The sequence below is a fragment of the Harpegnathos saltator genome, unplaced genomic scaffold (genome assembly GCF_003227715.2).
Source record: "Harpegnathos saltator strain DR-91 unplaced genomic scaffold, Hsal_v8.6 scaffold250, whole genome shotgun sequence".
NCBI classification, from domain to species: Eukaryota; Metazoa; Arthropoda; class Insecta; order Hymenoptera; family Formicidae; genus Harpegnathos; species Harpegnathos saltator.
Genome location: NW_020230040.1, coordinates 319,858 through 338,872, shown reverse-complemented (window position 1 = coordinate 338,872; position 19,015 = coordinate 319,858). Strand labels below are relative to the sequence as shown.

The 19,015-nt window shown below is 44.6% G+C and overlaps 2 protein-coding genes across 3 annotated transcripts in view; both read left to right on the top strand.

Annotated features, from left to right (window-relative positions):
- mnb (minibrain) overlaps nt 1-8,018 on the top strand; it is a 52,244-nt gene extending 44,226 nt beyond the window's left edge. The window contains exons 3-9 of one of the 2 annotated variants that reach the window (XM_011155107.2): nt 2,683-2,851; nt 3,072-3,239; nt 3,352-3,638; nt 3,743-3,889; nt 4,170-4,602; nt 5,305-5,452; nt 7,475-7,647. In XM_011155107.2, the coding sequence (XP_011153409.1) occupies nt 2,683-2,851; nt 3,072-3,239; nt 3,352-3,638; nt 3,743-3,889; nt 4,170-4,602; nt 5,305-5,417 (1,317 nt within the window). In that variant the 3' untranslated portion in view covers nt 5,418-5,452; nt 7,475-7,647. Of the gene's footprint in view, nt 1-2,682; nt 2,852-3,071; nt 3,240-3,351; nt 3,639-3,742; nt 3,890-4,169; nt 4,603-5,304; nt 5,453-7,474 lie in introns of both variants that reach the window. The other variant, XM_011155106.3, reaches the window with a different exon arrangement.
- A 6,166-nt stretch (nt 8,019-14,184) lies between these two features.
- LOC105191590 (CLK4-associating serine/arginine rich protein) lies at nt 14,185-18,716 on the top strand. The gene is made up of 14 exons (XM_011155109.3): nt 14,185-14,449; nt 14,681-14,778; nt 14,850-15,025; nt 15,109-15,324; nt 15,412-15,587; nt 15,695-15,768; nt 15,843-16,184; nt 16,310-16,705; nt 16,824-16,934; nt 17,031-17,079; nt 17,624-17,687; nt 17,767-17,872; nt 17,958-18,260; nt 18,455-18,716. The coding sequence occupies exons 1-14, from the start codon at nt 14,318-14,320 to the stop codon at nt 18,471-18,473; spliced, it is 2,262 nt and encodes a 753-aa protein (XP_011153411.1). The 5' UTR covers nt 14,185-14,317; the 3' UTR covers nt 18,474-18,716.
- Nucleotides 18,717-19,015: the final 299 nt, after the last annotated feature.

Genomic DNA, 19,015 nt, shown 5'->3' with positions numbered 1-19,015 from the left:
GAACGATGCTTGGGCCGCGGTCGGCGTGTTTTCACGCGCAGGCACCCACGTGAGCGAATTCGGAGTCCGTATGCCTAGTATTGTAGGCGCGGACGCGATGTGCCGAGGAAAGAAAGAGAACATAGGAGGATCCGTGTGTGTTCGCGTATTCGGTCCGGATCGCGGCGAGAGCGAATAGGGACCGACCGGTGTGCTTTGGACGAGAGAGCCTCCCTCTTAAGGAGATTTCTCGCCTCTCTCTCTCTCTTCTCTCCTCCTCCCCGGGCCTTTTCTTTCTTCCGCTTCGGCCTCTCGTGGGGAGAGAAGCGGTCAAGAAATAAATTAATACACAGACGCGCGCGCTCCCGCGAATACATAACGCGAAAAAGCGGCGGGCCGCCGCTTGCGCGTGATTTTCGTATTATCGCGGGCAATAAATCCCCCCGTCCGCGGTGGTCGCAGCGGCATTTCCCAACACGGCGGTGCACCGAAAAACTTCGCGTCCGGAATCGCGCGGAGCGCGGCGCGGCCGGGCTGCCGATAGAAGTTGGCGCGTCACGCGCGCGAATTAAATTTCCGACTAACCCATATACGACGCCGCGCGCGAAATAAGGTCACGCCGGTGCGTTCTATATCTCGTGTTAGAAGAATCGCGCCTGTGACTAGCCGTGAAGTTTTAACCGCGTTTCACGACTGCTTTTATAAGCATACGAAAAGTTTCGCTCGCGCGAGAACCATCCCCGCCCGCCTGCCCTCCCACCTGCCTGCCTGCCTGCTTACCTGCCTGCCTGCCTGCCTGCCTACCTGCGTCTCCATGTACCCAGCTGAGAGACGGAGGGTGCCTTTGTGCGCGCGATCCTCTCGCGCGGGGGTTCCGATCTTATCCCCGTCCGAGGAGGACCGCTGCGAAATTAGAGAGACGAAGAAACGCGACTCGCACTCTTTCGGCAGCGCGAGCGAACCTCGAGATTAAACTATTCGCACACGCCCCCCTCTCCTTCCCCCTTTCTCTCTCTCTCTCTCTCTCTCTCTCTCCTCTCGCTGTACGCCGGATTCGTAGCGCAACGCGGATATTTATCCGCTCGGCGCTCCTGCCTTTTTGTAAATCGAGCCGACGGCGAGCCCAAGTCAAAAATAAGCGCCCGGTGCAGAGGCACGGCGGATTCGCTTCCGGGGCCGCGACGGCCTCCGACGGTGACGGTGACGGCGGCGACGGCGACGGCGGCGGCGGCACCGCGAAAGAGTTGGGAGTTCATTAGCCGCGGCCGCGCGCGCGGCCGGGTACACTCCTCGTGCTCCTTCGACGTACAATCGATGCCGAAATAGAGTAACTAGACGCCGATACAGCGCTGACCATCGCCGTGTCGATGACCCGGTGGAGGCGTGCCAACCGAACAACCACCGCGTCCTGCCCGATCCGCGGCTTCTCCTCCCGCCACCCTCTCCTCCACCGCCGCCGCCGCCGCCGCCGCCGCCGTCGCCGTCGCTGCCTCTGCCGCTGCCGCTGTCGTCGTCGTCGTCGTTGTTACCGCTGCGGCTGCTGCTGTTTTGCCGCCCCTTTCCCTTTCCTCGGCCTCTGGAAAAATTTCGCACGGCCGACGACGCGACCGAGCGTCGGCGAAAATCCCAGCGGCCGGCGCGCGCGTCGCCGGTTTTCGTACTTCGTGCGGAGCACGTATACGTGCGGACGAGCGCGAGACGGAGCTCTCGTTACAAACGGCGGCGTGGTTTTCACGTGGTCGCGGGCGTATCGATTCCCGGACGAGGCGGCAGATCGGATTCTGCGCCCTTTTCCCTTTCGCTCCCCTCCCCCCTCCGCCCGCCCGCCCGCCCGTCCACCCTTCTGCCGTCGTCGCTCCTTCCACCCTCTCGTCGCGCGCGCCGTCCTTCCACCTACCTTCCGCGCCTCGTAGACGGGATATTTACGACGAATTATACGATGCTTTTTCGTACGGACAATCGCGCGCGCGCGTCTCTCGGACGAGCGCAACGAAATCACGCATATTATGCGACAAGTACACACACGGATCGATCATTATTTTTTCTCTCGCTCTCTCTCTCTCTCCCTCTCTCTCTCTCTCTCTCTCTCTCTCTCTCTCTCCTCTCTCTCTCTCTCTCTCTCTCTCTCTCTCTCTCTCCTCTCTGCTCATCTCGCGCGAAACGTCATAGACCTCTGCTGTGTGGCTCTACGCGAATGGAGCGTTGCTCGTTATGTAAGTTCGAGGCGTTATGTTACTCGAGGCGAGCGAGCCTGCGAGGCCCGGCGATTGAATACGGATTCGAAAAGTACGAGGGATCCTTAGCAGGAGACGCAAAGTTATCCCGCCTTGGCCGAACTCGTCGATCGCGCGTTAATAGTCGCGATTCGGCGACCGGAGCTGCGTGTTAATAGCTGGCAAATATCACAGGTTTCCAATAAAGCAAGGCGACGCATCGTCGGGAACGATGAGGCGAAAAGAACAACATCTGTAGGCAGAGAGATGCCGCCGCGTCGCGCGATGATGGTGATTCGACAATCACGATGTGCACGAAACGCACAACTCTCGTATGTGTGTGAGTGCGCGCGTTGAAATCGGTCGAAACTTAGCAAAATTGTCTTCGTAATTGAGCGTTAGTATCGGAATTTCAAGAGAGATCTCGCGATACTTCGTGCACACATATCAGTCAACTCGCTCACAGTTGTGTCAATTTTGTTTGCTTCAGGTTTATTATGCGAAGAAGAAACGGAGAGCTCAGCAGATGCAAGGGGAGGATGGTTCGCATAAAAAGGAGAGGAAACTCTATAACGACGGCTGGGATGACGATAATCACGATTATATCATCAAGAATGGGGAAAAGTTCCTCGATCGATATGAGATCGATTCATTAATAGGTGAGACACGCAAGCAGCGAGTTGGCCGCGCAAACATTGACAAAATTTCACGGATTAGTATCGCGCGCGCGGTAGCTTTCGATAATTTCAACGATCCCACGACTTAGTATTGGCGACTTTTTATCGAAAGGACACTCTGACGTTACACCTCGCCCCGAGTGATCCTGACAATTCGGCCCGCCCGTTTCTCACGGCGTACTCATTCGTCCTCCGCTTGCAGGTAAAGGCAGTTTCGGCCAAGTAGTGAAAGCGTTCGACCACGAGGAGCAAACGCAAGTGGCAATAAAAATCATCAAGAACAAGAAGCCTTTTCTAAATCAAGCGCAAATCGAAGTTAGGCTATTGGAAATGATGAACAGAGCGGATACCGACAACAAGTATTATATAGGTAACGGAAAATATGTGTGTGTGTGTGTGTGTGTGCGTCGCAACGTACGCGGCGGGATGACTCTCGCGAGAGCGTGTGACGGCTAACGCGATTCCTTTTCTTCTGATTGCAGTTAAACTGAAGAGGCATTTTATGTGGCGGAATCACTTATGTCTGGTATTCGAGCTGCTATCGTATAATCTATATGACCTACTTAGAAATACAAATTTCCGAGGAGTGTCATTGAACTTGACGAGAAAGTTTGCACAGCAACTGTGTACTGCCCTCTTGTTCCTGTCTACGCCGGAATTGAACATCATTCACTGTGATCTGAAACCCGAAAACATCCTTTTGTGCAATCCCAAACGAAGTGCGATAAAGATAGTCGACTTCGGTAGTTCGTGTCAACTTGGACAAAGAGTAGGTATCCCGGAAGATATCGGCCGGCTCGTAAACGATCGCCCCCAGCCGCCCCAGCCACCACCCTTCACCCGCCGTCTCTTTTTCTTCTTGGCTACTTGCAGATATACCAGTATATTCAGTCCAGGTTCTACAGATCTCCGGAAGTCCTATTAGGAATACCTTACGACCTCGCGATAGACATGTGGAGTCTGGGATGTATTTTAGTAGAAATGCACACGGGAGAACCTCTGTTTAGTGGGGCCAACGAGGTAAGCAAGGCCAGCGCTCGGCTGTTCTTTATTGAGTACTTTTTTAAATTCGCCCGCCGAGTCTGCGTAGCTCTCGATAATCATTAATAGCACGAGACGCTACCGTTATCGGCTGTGCTCAAGACGTAGGCACGCGTTTGCTCGCTCGCTCGCTACGGCGAATGATTCATTTGAAAGTCTACTGTATATGTGTACAGTATGTGTACGCGTGTGTGTGCTTGTGTGTGTATATATTCGATATGCTCGACGTGACGTAATCGTTTTCTATCTTGCCCTGCAGGTCGATCAAATGAACAAAATCGTAGAAGTACTAGGAATGCCGCCGAAACATATACTGGACCAAGCGCACAAGGCGCGGAAGTACTTTGACAAAGTCCCCACGGATGGCTCGTACGTGCTGAAAAAGTCCAAGGACGGTAAAAAATACAAACCTCCCGGCACGAGGCGCTTGCACGATATTCTAGGTGTCGAAAGCGGCGGCCCCGGCGGAAGGAGGATAGGGGAACCGGGTCATTCGATTTCCGATTATCTCAAGTTTAAAGACCTAATAATACGGATGTTGGACTTTGACCCGAAGACGAGAGTGACGCCGTATTATGCGCTTCAGCACAACTTCTTCAAAAGAACAGCCGATGAGGGGACCAACACGAATATCGCTGCTGCTAATAGTGCGAGCACGAGTCCGGCAGTGGTGTCGATGAGCCAGGATCATGGTAAGACGTCAACTGTCACCGGTCGCCAACTGACTTCGGCTGTGAAACACTGTATAATATATAGAGGAGAGAAGTACGATACGCATTTATGTGCTTCACATCTGAGTACCTTCGAAACTGGCAGGTTTTCAACGATTTAAACGAGCAGTCTCGTTCGTTATTCGCGACACACCGTGTGCGTGTGCATTTGCGTGTGCGTGTGTGTGTGTGTGTGTGTGTGTGTGTGCACGCGCGCGCGCACACGCGACTCTCACGATTGTCTCTTGATTCGAGCAACGAGTAACTTCTACCGAAGTGTTGAAGGTTGAAAACGTGTCAGGTTTTGCATTATGTCACGATAAATGTACTCTTCAAACGATTTAATCGCAGCGAGAGACATGATCTTACGAAAGTATGGCTCTATGTCGCTTGATCTCATTCATCACTCATCATTATTAATATCGTATATTTGATTATATTACATCATCATCACCTGACGATTACATCTAATCTATATATATATGTATATATATGTGTATATATATATATATATATATATATAGTCTCTTGTGAGTTCATCTTTTCAGCTGAAATAGGTACCGCTGTAGAAAGAGAATTCACTACTTTCACACCGCTCATTTATACATAGATAGTGCTGTATAAATGTATAATAACAGTGAGAGGCAGGTTAACACACTCTGCAATGTCACGTGCTCTGTTCAGGCCGCATTAGATTAATCGCGTACTATCATCCGGAGAATTGGTCAAACGAAGATCTATTGTCCTTCGTGTGCTCTGATGAGTTTAATGAAATTTCGGTGGCTAATGATATCTGAGCTGTTATGAGCAACTTTGAGTAATCGGATACAAGGTAGATATAGACGAAAAAGAAAACACATAAGGAGGAAAATTCTGTTGTGTTGTGAGTTTAGGAAGGTTTTGATTTGTGCAGAAAATAAGAAATTCTCTCTCTCTCTCTCTCTCTCTCTCTCTCTCTCACTCACTTTTTTTTAAGCGGATTTTTTTAACCTCATTGCGTTTCGTCCCGTTTTTTTCTTTACACACATATATATATATATATTTCTTTCCCTTCATTTTTTCCAAAAGCTACATCATACAATTGAGTAATTACGCGGTACAGCATTAGTCGATCATACTTGCACTGCATTGTTAAACGTTAGTTCTGTTGCGACACGTACGCTTGATTCTACGACCGATCATGATCCCTCTTTTCGACGGTATCTTTTTATTTTCTGCGCAAACTAAACGATACTTGTTGTTGTTGCCCGTAGATATGATGGGGGGACAATACGTGGCTCGATGACTGTCGTATCCGCGGGGCGGCGACGACCTGTCCTAGGCCCCCCAACCCTAATCTTACTTACTAACATAAGTAAGTTCTGTCTAACAAACAATCCTACACATGCTAAAAGACTAACGATGTCCCTGATAATCATATCCTGGCCTCGGATGTATTGCGCGAAGCCTTGCTTGCTTGAAGACAATTTCCCTGATCTTATTCTTTTTTCTCTTGGGACACGGATTTTACATTGCTAGCCCGTGCCACCAAACATTTGAGTAACACGATATATCATCCTTACTTACATGATGTCTGCTGTGAGGCCAATTGTTCATTATTATTACTATTATATGTGTGTATATATATATATGTATATATATATATATGGATATATATATATATATATGTACGTATATGTATATGTATTATACATGAGGCTGTCCTTTCTCGATGACTCTATCTTAGAACGCAAAGACAATGAAATAGCATCATGTTACCGCTGGAATATGTTTTCATTTTTTGTCGCTTTTGTTTTTGTTCACGGTCAAAAAAAGAAATAAAATGACCGAGCGCTGAATGAAACGTGAATGTCCGTTCGGAAACGATTATTCGCGTGATATGGTAAAACATATTCCAACTGAAAGTATATATATATATATATATATATATATATAAAAATATATATATATATGTTGCATCTGTGTTAAGTGAATTTTTATTCTGTAGAAAAGTCACTTCATCGTCTTCTCGTTTCTTTTTTTTATGCATGCTTTAGCTGCTTGCGTCGTGCACTTCACAAGTGCCAGTGCTGTAAATGGGACATGAAATCTTAACGGTCCTGTGAAATGAGTCTTGTCCATCAGTATATATGTATTTTATCATGTATCTCTCTTCATAAGTTTATCCCAACGTATCGCTCCAACTGCACACATTTTGACACATCAATTAATTACGTATGTCATTAGAAAAAAAGAAGAGTCCGTCGACCACACGATATGATACAACGATAAACGATAAACTAAGAAAGATCGCAGTGTCACATCTTCCAAAATATGTCGTTCGTAATGTACGCATATTACGACGTGATTGCTCAAGTAAAAGACACTCACTCATGCATCTCGCAGCACACGTAAAGCACGTAGAGTCGTCGCAGGAGTCGCCCGAGATCGACACGAATTCGCGATTACTTCGATTACAAAATAGCGTGTAAAGTACATCCGATTCACATTCGTAGCGGCAACAGTAAAATCTCGCGCGCGCGGGCCGACGAAGAGACTCACAGTTGCAATGTCGAGTACCTTCACCTCCGTCGTTCAAAGAGTGAATTATCACACAGCCCCATTCTCGTCGTCGTTTGATCAGGAATGTGCGTGAAACGGAGATGGTAACGGTGGAGAGATTATTGCCTGCAAATGCAATGCCCTTGTAGACGTTTGAAATTTTATTTGTTCTTTCATATTCCCATAGTGACATCCGATTTGTAATTCGAGCTAGCGGTTTTTTCGCGGATGGATTATGGCATTAGTGTTGAAATCCGCCGCGGACACTCGGCCGAGCCGAAGCTGACTCTATCCTCTCTTTTCCATGTCCCAGGACTGGTAACCATGTCGGGACAGGGCAGCGGCGGCAGCAGCAGCGGCGGCAGTAGTCTGCAGATGCAAGCGTCGAGTCTACCTGGTGGCTACCAACCGATGGACTGCGAGTCCTCGCCCCGTCACTCGGGCAGTCGGCGTGCCATCACAACGGGCTACCCGTCGACCTCGTCAGCCACCGGGGGTGTGCCCGCATCGTCCGCCCCGATGTCCATGCAGTCTATGGACAGCTCCCTGATACAGAGCTCTCTCGGATCGTACAATAGCCTAATTCTTCCCGGTATACCCCATCTGCCTGCGATGATGACCTCGCCGATGATTCAGCAGCAGAACTTCTACAACTACGGCTACTCGACGACCGATACGCACGGGATGGTCAGACAGCCATCGACAGTGTCGACTGGTAACCAGCGAGATCCGGAGAGAGAGGATAGCCCGATGGTTGGAGTGTGCGTCCAACAGAGCCCGGTCGCTATCCACTGAGATGGAGAGAGAGAGAGAGAGAGAGAGAGAGAGAGAGAGAGAGAGAGAGAGAGAGAGAGAGAGAGAGAGAGAGAGAGAGAGAGAGAGAGAGAGAGAGAGAGAGAGAGAGAGAGAAGGGAGAGAGGAGCAACCGACGATGGACAATACAGCTCGTCGCGATCGCAGGACCGTGAAGAAGAACAATCTCAGCCGATTAATCGATTGCGGATGTAGCTCGTGGCATGCTTCGAACGTTTATCGTGGCGATAGCGACGAGAAGACGAGGAGAGAGAGAGAGAGAGAGAGGGGGGGGGGAGAGAGAGAGAGAGAGAGAGAGAGAGAGAGAGAGAGAGAGAGAGAGAGAGAGAGAGAGAGAGAGTGAAGAAAGGATGGAAGAGGAGATGATGGTAGGCGAAACATCTCGGAGTCGTTCCCCGACGCTGCTTCCTCAGCACAGAGTCAAACGACACGCGGTAACGCGCGACAACGACGCGTCAACTTTTTGGCAGTGAATTCAACCAATCTTTCGGATACGTTGGTTTGGCCGAACAATTCTGGAAAATACACAAGGAAATTACCCGGAAAATCCCAAAATTCCACCGCAAGCTCTACAGGAGAAGCACCGGATCTCTCCCTCTTCTGTGCGTCGAGAGACGGCAGAAGCGAAGACGTGCTCTAAAAGAACAAAAGCTCGGCAGCGTTAAACGACTACGTGTGCGAACGACGACAAGTCCAACGACGTGTGGAGAAGAACGCAAGAGGAGGAAGAACGCGGAGGGTTGAGAGGAGGGCGAAAGTGCGAGGGAAATTTTCGTTTCCGTTACGTTTGCTGTATTTTCGTATTTTTTACCGAGCTGACTGGCCCTATACGTTGTGAACGTGGATATACGTGTTAAGAAGATTAACGAAAAGCTTCGAGCATGGACAGACAGTAATGGTCTAGTGAGGATGAACCCAGCTGGCCTCTCGGGTCCTGCCCGATTCCACAGACTCACTCTGCAGAACTGCGGTTTTAGCGTAAAGAAGCAGCTGAGCAGAAAACTTTCGGCAACCAAACTGTGTGGCCTAGAGAGCTAAAAAGTGATAATTATTATTATTATTATTATTACCGCATTAAAAAAAAAAATAATGCAGGAGAAAAGTAAGAATTACCAATGTAAGCATGTACTCCAATAGAGTTTTATACACGATGTCACGAATGTAAACGATTTAGCAAGTACTTGCGAGCAAACCAGTCTCTCTCGCGTCGACTGCTAGTTATTTGTACAATACACTTAGGTGAACGATAAGAGTGCAGCTTTAGGGTTTAGCTTTTAAGTATGAGAGGAGGTAAAAAAGAAAAAGATGAACACACACACACACACACACCCAACACCACACACACACATACATCCACACACACACATACATACATACATACATACATACATACATACATACATACATACATACATACATACATACACACACGGACATTGTAAACTTGACTCTTTTGTTTACTTTAATGGAAAACAAAGGATATTGCAAACGTCAGTTTGTTGTTGAACAAGGACTTTAAACAAACGAGGTTTGCATGGCTTAACAACAATACATATTTATACATAAAGAAAAAAGCAGTAATAAGAACGTTAAAAAAAGCAGCATACACGTAAGATCGATCAAGAATGATATAATCATACGAGAAACCTAGATACTTTATAATAAACAATACGCGCGTACTCGCATACAACACACGTTTCCAACGCCAATCGTCATTGATTTTTGCCGTTTGTGCTCCGATGGTCGCTGCGCTTATGCCATTCGCACCAACTCTAATAATATAATAGCTCCCCTTTCGTTTGTTATACAGAAGACTTACGCAAGCACAGATTTATTCGGCCAAATGTTTTTTAATCTCGGTTAAAGTACGATTCCTTTTGATTATTTATGTCGACCGTACATCTATATACATACATATATTGTGACTAGATGACGAATAAAGGTAGAAACTTTAATTTTTTTCTTTTGCTTATTATCGACAGCCACGAACGTTTTGTCATTAAGCTACCAATTGTAAGTGTAGTATAGTACCTGAAGGCGGCAGACCATTAAAACGCAACCATAATAAAGCCCTACAGAATCCAGATGTTAAAAAGGAAAAAAATAAATAAATAAAAGTTATGACTTTTAATAGAAACTAAATAATAATATACGCTGTAAAGAAAGAGAAATCTTAAAGATCTTAAAGAATTATGCATGTTGCTTTTCTGTAATCACGATATAGCAAAGTGCGGAAATACCAAGTCCGTTTAACGAGGTATATTTTATATTTGCGGCTTTTATAATTCCATACAAAAAAAAAAAGGAAAAGAAAGAAAAGAAAGGAAAGGACACACCGCGGGGACCTAAGATTTAGATAATAATTTTATAATTTATGATGTTTATTATATTCTATACGGAATTTGTACGGTGGTATTTTGTTGACGGACTGTATCGTGTGATTTACTATATAGTTATTTTAGGACGTTCTAGATTAATTTTGTCGCTTTTCAAGGTCTCCGATGACTTTACGGTAAACGAAGCTGCATGTATAATTCCAAATGTAATCGTCATCTTTAACATTTTAATTGCGATCTTCTTATTCTTCTTTGTACGAAAATTTTTATGCGTAATAGCGACGGTAAAGCAACGTATTTTGTCTGCATGACTGCGACTGTTGTCAAAAGAGCTTGGCCAAAAAAGATATTAGACGACCAAAAGGATTCTTACGATGTATTTTTTGGAAAAGTAACGAAAGAAAGAAAGAAAGAGAGGGAGAGCGCGAGAGAGAGAGAGAGAGAGAGAGAGAGAGAGAGAGGGAGAGAACGAGAGAGCGAAAGGGACAGAGTGAAAGAGAAAGAAAGAAAGTTGGGAGAAAGAGAGAACGAGAGTCTCACTGTGAAATTTAGATTTCAATTCCTGTTGTATTAGTTGTAAATATATGGGGAAATATAACATACTTTCGAGTAGCTGAAGAAAAGTCTAACGTGTTTCACACAAGCCATTCGATCTGCTAAGAATCATTTTCTTCGTGCGGCCTTTCGAATGATTTGTATATTTTTATACACCTGAGCAACACAGAGATGCATTTGCAGATACGTTTTGAACGGAGGAGATACAAACGAGACATTCTATATTGCAACTCAGAGATGTTGAGGTTTGTTATACTCGAATTTATTACTAAGTTACCGGGCGAAAACAAATTTTCTAACACAGTATCTAAGAAAATGTAATGTCCCTCTGCGGGGCAAATAGGAAATATGAAGTCCACGATACCACTTGTACCATAAATGTTTTTATATCGCATTACAAGATTTATGGCAATCGGTGCTTAAGGTACGTTAAATTCGAAGAGTCGTAATGAGTCTGTGTTGTGATTAGATAGTTCGGAAGCAATGCTTGAAAATAGATAGATTCACTGTGACATGAATAAAATATCGAAGCAGAGAACAACCAGCTCTCCGGAAATCTCATCCAAAACGTAACGAGATATTACGTCGCATCTTATTACCTCAACGACTTTCATAATTTCGGCAGGTGAAGTTTGTACAGGATATGATTTTTTAGAGGTAGAAAGAGTGGGAAAGCGAGAGAGAGAGAGAGAGGGAGAGAGTGAGTGAGAGGGAGAGAGAGAGAGAGAGAGAGAGAGAGAGAGAAAGGGCGAGAGCGAGAAAGAGTGAAAGAGAGAAAGAAAGATTAAACGGCGAGAAAGCGCAGGATTTTCTGTGACAAATTCTGCTGTATCTCCGTGTATCTTGTTGAACGGCAAAAATCAGTACGCTCTATAAGTGTAGACAACGTGTGACATCACACGAGTCCCCCTTCCGAATTCACACGATGTTAACACGCTGTGCCCACCAGTCCTAAACTTGGTGTTCATGTAATATTCTCACACGCTAAACCGTCATTCGAACTAATATACAGAGCTATTTTTTATCATAAACGAAAACTCGAATCACACGCACGTCATCTTCGCTCGTGATGAATATTGCGCGCGACAGTATGTTGTAAAATAGCCTTCATCGGGTTCGGTTCGTACCATAAAGCGATACTCCGGTACTCCTCTCTTGAGAGGTCGCAGGGAATTTAGAGAGAAGAGGAAGAAGTTAAAAATATGCACAATCCGACCGAATGATGGACTTTTGGGTACAGCGCGCTGCGTAATGGTAATGCATCGAAGTATCGTTCTTCTTTTTGATGACTGTTGATTTTGATAGAGTGATTAATTGTCGTTTGATAGAGAGAGAGAGAGAGAGCGCAGAAGTGTGATTGATAATCGGTTATCAACGACGTGACCCTTAGCCAAACCCAAACCTCCATCACGTCGGCCAACAACGCCCGCGGCGGCGTTCAGGCCACGAAAGGAGGAAGAAAAATTTACAGAGAACTTTTTCGGAGCGCGAGGCAAGGATAATAGCGTTGTAAAGGGCATATGCTGCGCGAATTACGAACATAATAGCGATGTCGGACATACAGCTACGTGCGAGGACACGGCGAAATGCGTTTCAAGTGTAACGTTCAGTAGTAGCCTCCTATGGAAGAGAGGCAAGGGAAGGAATAAAACATGCATCCGACACGCAGGACGAACTTCTCTGGATTATACTTTCTGTCTCGTTTTCCTTTTTCTTTTTGTGTTCCGTGTAGGATCTTCCTCGCTTCCCCCCCTCCCGACATACGCGCGTTCATTTCGTTCGAGAGCCTCACCGCCATCACCACTGCAACCAACCACCTTCGTATGACAAATGAATTTGTCCACTCAACAGCTGTCGTAAAATACAAAGTATTTAAGCCAATTAGCAGACAACAGAGATGTATACATTTAATAGCGTAAGAACCGGCCGTGATTCATGTTCCAAATGATTTGTCGTTGCATTTTCCTGTACACATTGTTTCCTTTTCCTCCTTTCTCATTCTGGAGAGACAGTGAGAGAGAATGAGTGAGAGAGAGAGAGTGAGAGAGAGAGAGAGAGAGAGAGAGAGAGAGAGAGAGAGAGAGTGAGTGAGTGAGTGAGAAAGAGACCGTTTGGTTCGCGCGTGAAAACTGAATTTTAAGTCGACCGTCTATAGCTTTCCGAACATTATCTCGACTAATCGTTTCAACGCACTCCGTGATTTTCAAATCACGCACACGCCCGTTTATTATTATCGAATCGACGCTTATATTACAGCCATGACGAATCTTTCCTTCGTGTGTGTGTGTGTGTGTGTGTGTGTGTGTGTGTGTATGTATGCGCGCGTGCGCGCGCGCGCTTGCATTTCCGACGACGTATTTTAGCTGATGAAATAAATCTCAGATCCAGCGCGAAACGCGAGCGCGAATCCCTTCGAAGACGCGCGCGCGAGACGCGCTGTGACTTCAATTCGCGGGATCTTTTTGGAACATGTCGCGGCGGACGTAAAGTAAACCTAAGTTTCCTAACGTCATGTGTAAAAGCATTGTGTTCAGAAATAAATATACTATAATATGACTGATGCGCCTGAGAGGCGACGTGCGAGCGTCCTTTGAGAATTAAGCATGATAGAGAGAGAGTGATGATGTCTTGATGTCTCGTTCGGCGATGGCATACGCCAATCGGGACAAAAAATATATGGAATGAATGCGGAGAGAGAGAGAGAGAGAGAGAGAGAAAGAGAGAGAGAGAGAGAGAGAGCGAAAGCGAGTGAAAGAGAGGGAGAGAAAGAATGCGAGAGAGAGAGAGAGAAAGAGGAAGAACGAATAACAAACAAAAAAACTGATTTATTAAGATGAAAAAAAATAATTAACAAAACCATACCGGATGAAGGAAAATGAACTTGTATCTAACGTGTATACATTGTCATAACATTATTATGATGATTATTATAATTATTATTATATATAATAATGTAATTGAAAATTTGAAATGATATTACATAAGGTTAATAATAAACAAAAGCATCTTCACCTTTTGCTGTTACCTTTTCTTCCGCTAGCGATTTACGCCGCGCCTGATCTATCCGATTAATCGTACTCGCGGCATATAAAGCCAGTTCTTCGTACAATAAATGTTTTTCCAATTACGAATCTAAGCTTTCAGTTGCATGCGGTTTCAGCATCGATCAAGGTTCGTAAAATTGAACTCAAATTTCTATGACACAAATCACTTACATGGTTATCAAGTGTGTGGTTTAATGCCGAATCAATTTTACCACTCATTCTCAAGTATCGAATGTATGTACGAAACAAAAGCTGAAGAGGTCGTTGATGTAGCGTTTCCAATGAACATGTCCGCCTCGTGGGAGAAGAAAGCGTGTCAATTATTAGTGCTTCAATTTTTTAGCGAATATAGCCGGACGAATGGCACTCTTGTTGAGTTAGCCGCACGAAACTAATTTGCAGTAGAAAATGAGTTTTTCGGTGAAAAAGACCGGTGGCAGAATGTGGCACGAGGCACGCAAGCAGGAGAAGAAAATTCGCGGAATGCTGGTCGATTATCGCCGTCGGGCAGAACGTAGACGAGATTACTACGAGAAAATCGTAAGAACATGAATATAAACTACGCGACGGATTCTCTTGTGCTAATTATAAATAAGTAAATCCGATCATACGCGATAAACAATATACGCATTCTCTTCCTTCTATCTTGGTTCAATGTAGTAGAACGACCCTTCCGTCGGATATTTTACTGTCAAATATAACGTCTGTTCTCTTTATGCCATGTTTCGTACTTTCATTTTTTGTATCATCTATGTTCTATTCTCTACTTAGAAATCAGATCCTACGCAATTTCTCCAGCTACATGGCAGACCATGTAAAATACATTTGGACCCAGCGATAGCTGCTGCGGGTGATAGTCCTGCAAATATGTGAGTATACAACAATAGTGATGTTATGATGTTGATTACACTCATTGATTTGACTTGTAATTTCATCGCAGGATGCCTTGGCAAGGCAATGAGGATAACCTTATAGATCGCTTTGACGTACGAGCACACCTTGATTGGATACCAGAAGCACCCGACACAATTGATGTTGACATTGCTCTAACAAGTGAAGATAGACATATCAACTATGAACGTTATCGTATTATTGTTCAGAATGAATTTTTAGGTGGTATGTTTCTTGTCTCTATTTTATCTCCTGTATAATCTCTCGATGACTCTTCGTATTTGTGATCAATGTTTCCTGACTGCTAGTGGCCGAAGAGAAGTTTCTTCATCAGATATATTTGGAGGAGCAATTTGGTTCATCCACAAAGTTGGATGCTGCAAAAGATAAAAAGAAGTCTGCTAATAATGCTGCCATTGGGTACAATTATGAAACAGAAGAACCGATACCTGAGCCAGTAAAATCAGTAGACCCTATCATATCTGAAGAGAAGGGAGATGATGAAGATAGCGATATAGATTTAGGTATTATTGGTTTACTCAATGTACAATTCAATACATTGTGACAAGAAGAGAGGATCTCTTTTTACATAATTTATTACTTTTATTCAGACATATGCGTGGATGTGTCTCAAATAGAGCTATCTCAAGCGCATGAGATGAATTTGGTAGCTCAAAAATATGGACTCTTAGGTGCTGATTACTTTAGCTTTTTAACGCAAGATTTTGAGGAAGCCGAAACTTTGCGGCAAGCCCGGAAACAAGAGGAGGAGAAAGCCATGTATTCGGTAAACAGTTATATCGATACGAAGCAGTTCAATAAAAATATATCCTATCCAGTATAATCAGCATCATTTCTACTCGGAGAGTATTTTAACGCATCTGTTTTAAACAGGGTCGACGGTCGCGTAGGGAGCGGCGAGCATTTAGAGAAAAGAAAATGATAGGTCGCGTGATGAGTCCACCTAGGTAATAATTCGTTCATCGAATTATTTTTTAGAGTGGACTTTTGCTTAGTATTGTTTATGCAAATCATTGTGCAGTTACGCGGCGAGGGAGAGCCCCGAATACAATCCCTACAGAAGATCCTCTTCCAAGTCACGATCGCGTTCCGCGTCGCCTGTAAATACCGGACAGATTACTTACATCACAAGTTTCGGCGGCGAGGAGGAAACTCATGGCAGTACTTCGCACGTCACATCGTCGTACTCAAAGAAGGTCAATTATTCGTACCTCAGGCGCCGGCGATCGGAGAGCCCTGCTTTCAGCGAGAGAACAGTCAGTAGGAAACTGTCCAAGTCTAGGTCGAGAAGTTGTTCACGCTCAGTTAGTAGGACTAAATCGTATAGGACACGCGATAGAAAACGAAGTGGATCTAGAATAAGGTAAGTTGTAGATAAAGATGACAGATAGCCTTCGCAGAATTGAAATAATTTCTTTTTGAAGTTTTAATCTTTAAAGTGTCTTGTAGAGTTCTACCCTCTATTTGACTTTCCATTTGTCTCATTAGATCGAGAAGACCTCGCTCGAGACCTCGAAAGTTCACTAGATCAAGAACAAGAAGCTGGTCGAGACGATCTCGAACGCGAAGTAAATCGCGATCGCGTTGCAGGAGTATCAGCAGATCCCGGTCGTTCACTGTTTCCCGATCTAGATCACGTTCGCGCGCCAAGAGGTCCAGAAGCGTATCCTCGAGCAGCGTATCAAAGTCAAGATCAAGATCGAGATCGCGTAACAGGAGCCACTCGAGAGATAGCTATCGAAAAAGACGTTACTCGCCGTCTAAGTCAAGATCCAAGTCACGATCGAGATCGAAGTCCCCGACGAGATCTAGAAGTCGTTCGAGAAGCCAGTCGAGTTGCAAACGATCACGGAGCGATGACAACAAGACACCAGCATTGCCAAGGTAAAACAAAAAGTCTCGCCGATTTCCGCAGACGTGACAAATCATCTGAGCATGCCGATGAGAAATCGTGATATGATTTTGCTGTATTTTGTTTTCAACAATTTATCATTGTTCACAGGTACTACGGGCGCCGTGGGAAGTCATCGAGTCTTGAACTAGAGCTGTCCGATAACGAAGAGAAAACCAATCCCGCGACATCGGCGAAGCCGCCGATAATTAACACAAGCACGTAAGCACGTTGGCACTAACAACTCGACTCGATCTATAATTCATCATGTATTGACTGTGTTGAACATGTATTTCACATGTATTGAATGTATTTCAGGAACAAGCCAAAAGCAGGGTTAAGTACAAATTCTGGTGGCGGACACAAAGTCAGTAAGAACCATAACGCTTTCTTAGTCACTTAACGCACAGAGAATAAAGACAGAAAACATACTTGTCTCAATAATAAGTACCCTTCTAAACGAGGAGCCTCGACGAGCGCTTCTCGTTTTCGTTGTGCTATGACACGTCACCGACGTGTCCACGTCGTATGCTACATTTATTTGATGTTTTTCATTTCTAACGTATTGTCAAGCACATTTCTTGCGGCCACCGTTACAGCAATGAGGAATTTGAAATTTTCACGTGAATCGGTAAAATCTCAAAGGCGTGTGGTTACAGCAGATTCACATTTATTCATTCAACTTTGTGCTGCGTCATTGCTGCTGCTGCTTCTTTAATCCGTGCACACACGTTCATTCATTCGATAGTGGAAATGACAAATTTCTCGCGGTGTATATTTATGTTTTTATCTGGTAATGCATCATTAGTTGTACGTGTGCATACATTATGTACGTAATGCGGGCTAGATTTGCGTATTATACCAAGAGAATATCGACTAGCTACAGAACTTTAAGAATATTCATCTTTCAGACACTGAAAATTACACCTCAGGAGCGGCTTAAGAAAAAAATGCAGGCTCTACTGAACAGACAATGTGAGTTGTGCTTAAAAGAATACGCTGCGTGTAATCACGCGATGTAAAACGAATTAAAAATTTGTACGTCCTTGTGTAGATAAAGCTGACAAGAAGGCTGAGCAACTGAGAATTGAGAAAATGGAGCAACAGCGGCAGGACCGGGAAGACGAGATTCGAGAGATGTCATTAAAACTACGTAGAAAGTAAACAACTTCTCTCTTCCCTTTGATATCGGAAAGACTCACCAGAATGAACGAGACGTTAATTCCATCATCTCATTTTTTTCAGACAAAGAGAGCGGAGGCATCGCTATGAAGGCCACAGTTCCGATACACGTTCTTCCGCGTCTCGCACGCCAAGCCCGAGCCGTAGTCCTCGACATCACGTTGTACGTCGCGAGAGGAGAGATCGGGACGCAGATGGCGATCGTGAGAGGGAAAGAGAAAGGGACAGGGAAAGAGACAGAGACAGGGAAAGAGATTACCGACGCGATGATCGCGATCGCGATCGCGATCGTGATCGCGGTAGAAACGATTCGCGTAGAAGGCACAGAGATTCACCACTTCGCTCATTGAGTCCCAGGAGCAGTCGGTAGAGTATCTCCAACAACGACGAGCGAGATCGAGTTGCATCAGCAATGTATTGTGATGTGTACTATTTGAGTTACAATAATTCATTGGTGTCTGAATAAAATAGAATTAATGTTAATTTGCGTTCGATGCAACTGAATCTAAGTACAATGAAATACGATGATATCCTGTTAACTTTATTTTTCCTTATTCCAGAGGCCTAGTCGACTATTGACTTCGGGATACACGTTTCATCTTCCATCCGAATGTTAAAAGAGATGAATTAAAATATGTTTTAAATACTTTCTATTCAACCGCATTCCTTCCTTAAATCGCTGCTGCTGACATTTTAAGGGGATCGTGTGCTATGGGAAAATTCTACGAAATTTATCACCAGCATCACTATTCTCAAAAGCACTGCAAAATAATATGGCATAAATCTGCTATTATATCAAATAAATGGAAGTATTTCCGTGTATATCCATGTTTCTACTTGGCACGACTGTTGTTACACGTGATGAGTATGAAAAGATTAGCATGATACATTCGCAAGAATCGTATTTGTTTTACTTCAGAGGAAAAGAGGAGGAATTAATTTGGAAAATATGTTACTATTGTACTTTAGAGTTGAGCGCACTTCGCTATTTATTAGATATCAATTATTGTTAGATAATTGTTCAATAATAAAGGCGTTTATTGCGCAACAAGTAAATATAGGTAATATTTCATGTAGAGCTACACTTATTTTGATATAGTAGTATATGTAGTATATGTAGT

Excerpts from the sequence above, each read along its gene's own strand:
- LOC105191590 (XM_011155109.3), top strand. The coding sequence starts at position 14,318 with ATGAGTTTTTCGGTGAAAAAGACCGGTGGCAGAATGTGGCACGAGGCA. Across the intron at positions 14,779-14,849 it reads GGTGATAGTCCTGCAAATAT|GATGCCTTGGCAAGGCAATG; the intron begins GTGAGTATACAA and ends ATTTCATCGCAG. Across the intron at positions 17,688-17,766 it reads GGCTCTACTGAACAGACAAT|ATAAAGCTGACAAGAAGGCT; the intron begins GTGAGTTGTGCT and ends GTCCTTGTGTAG.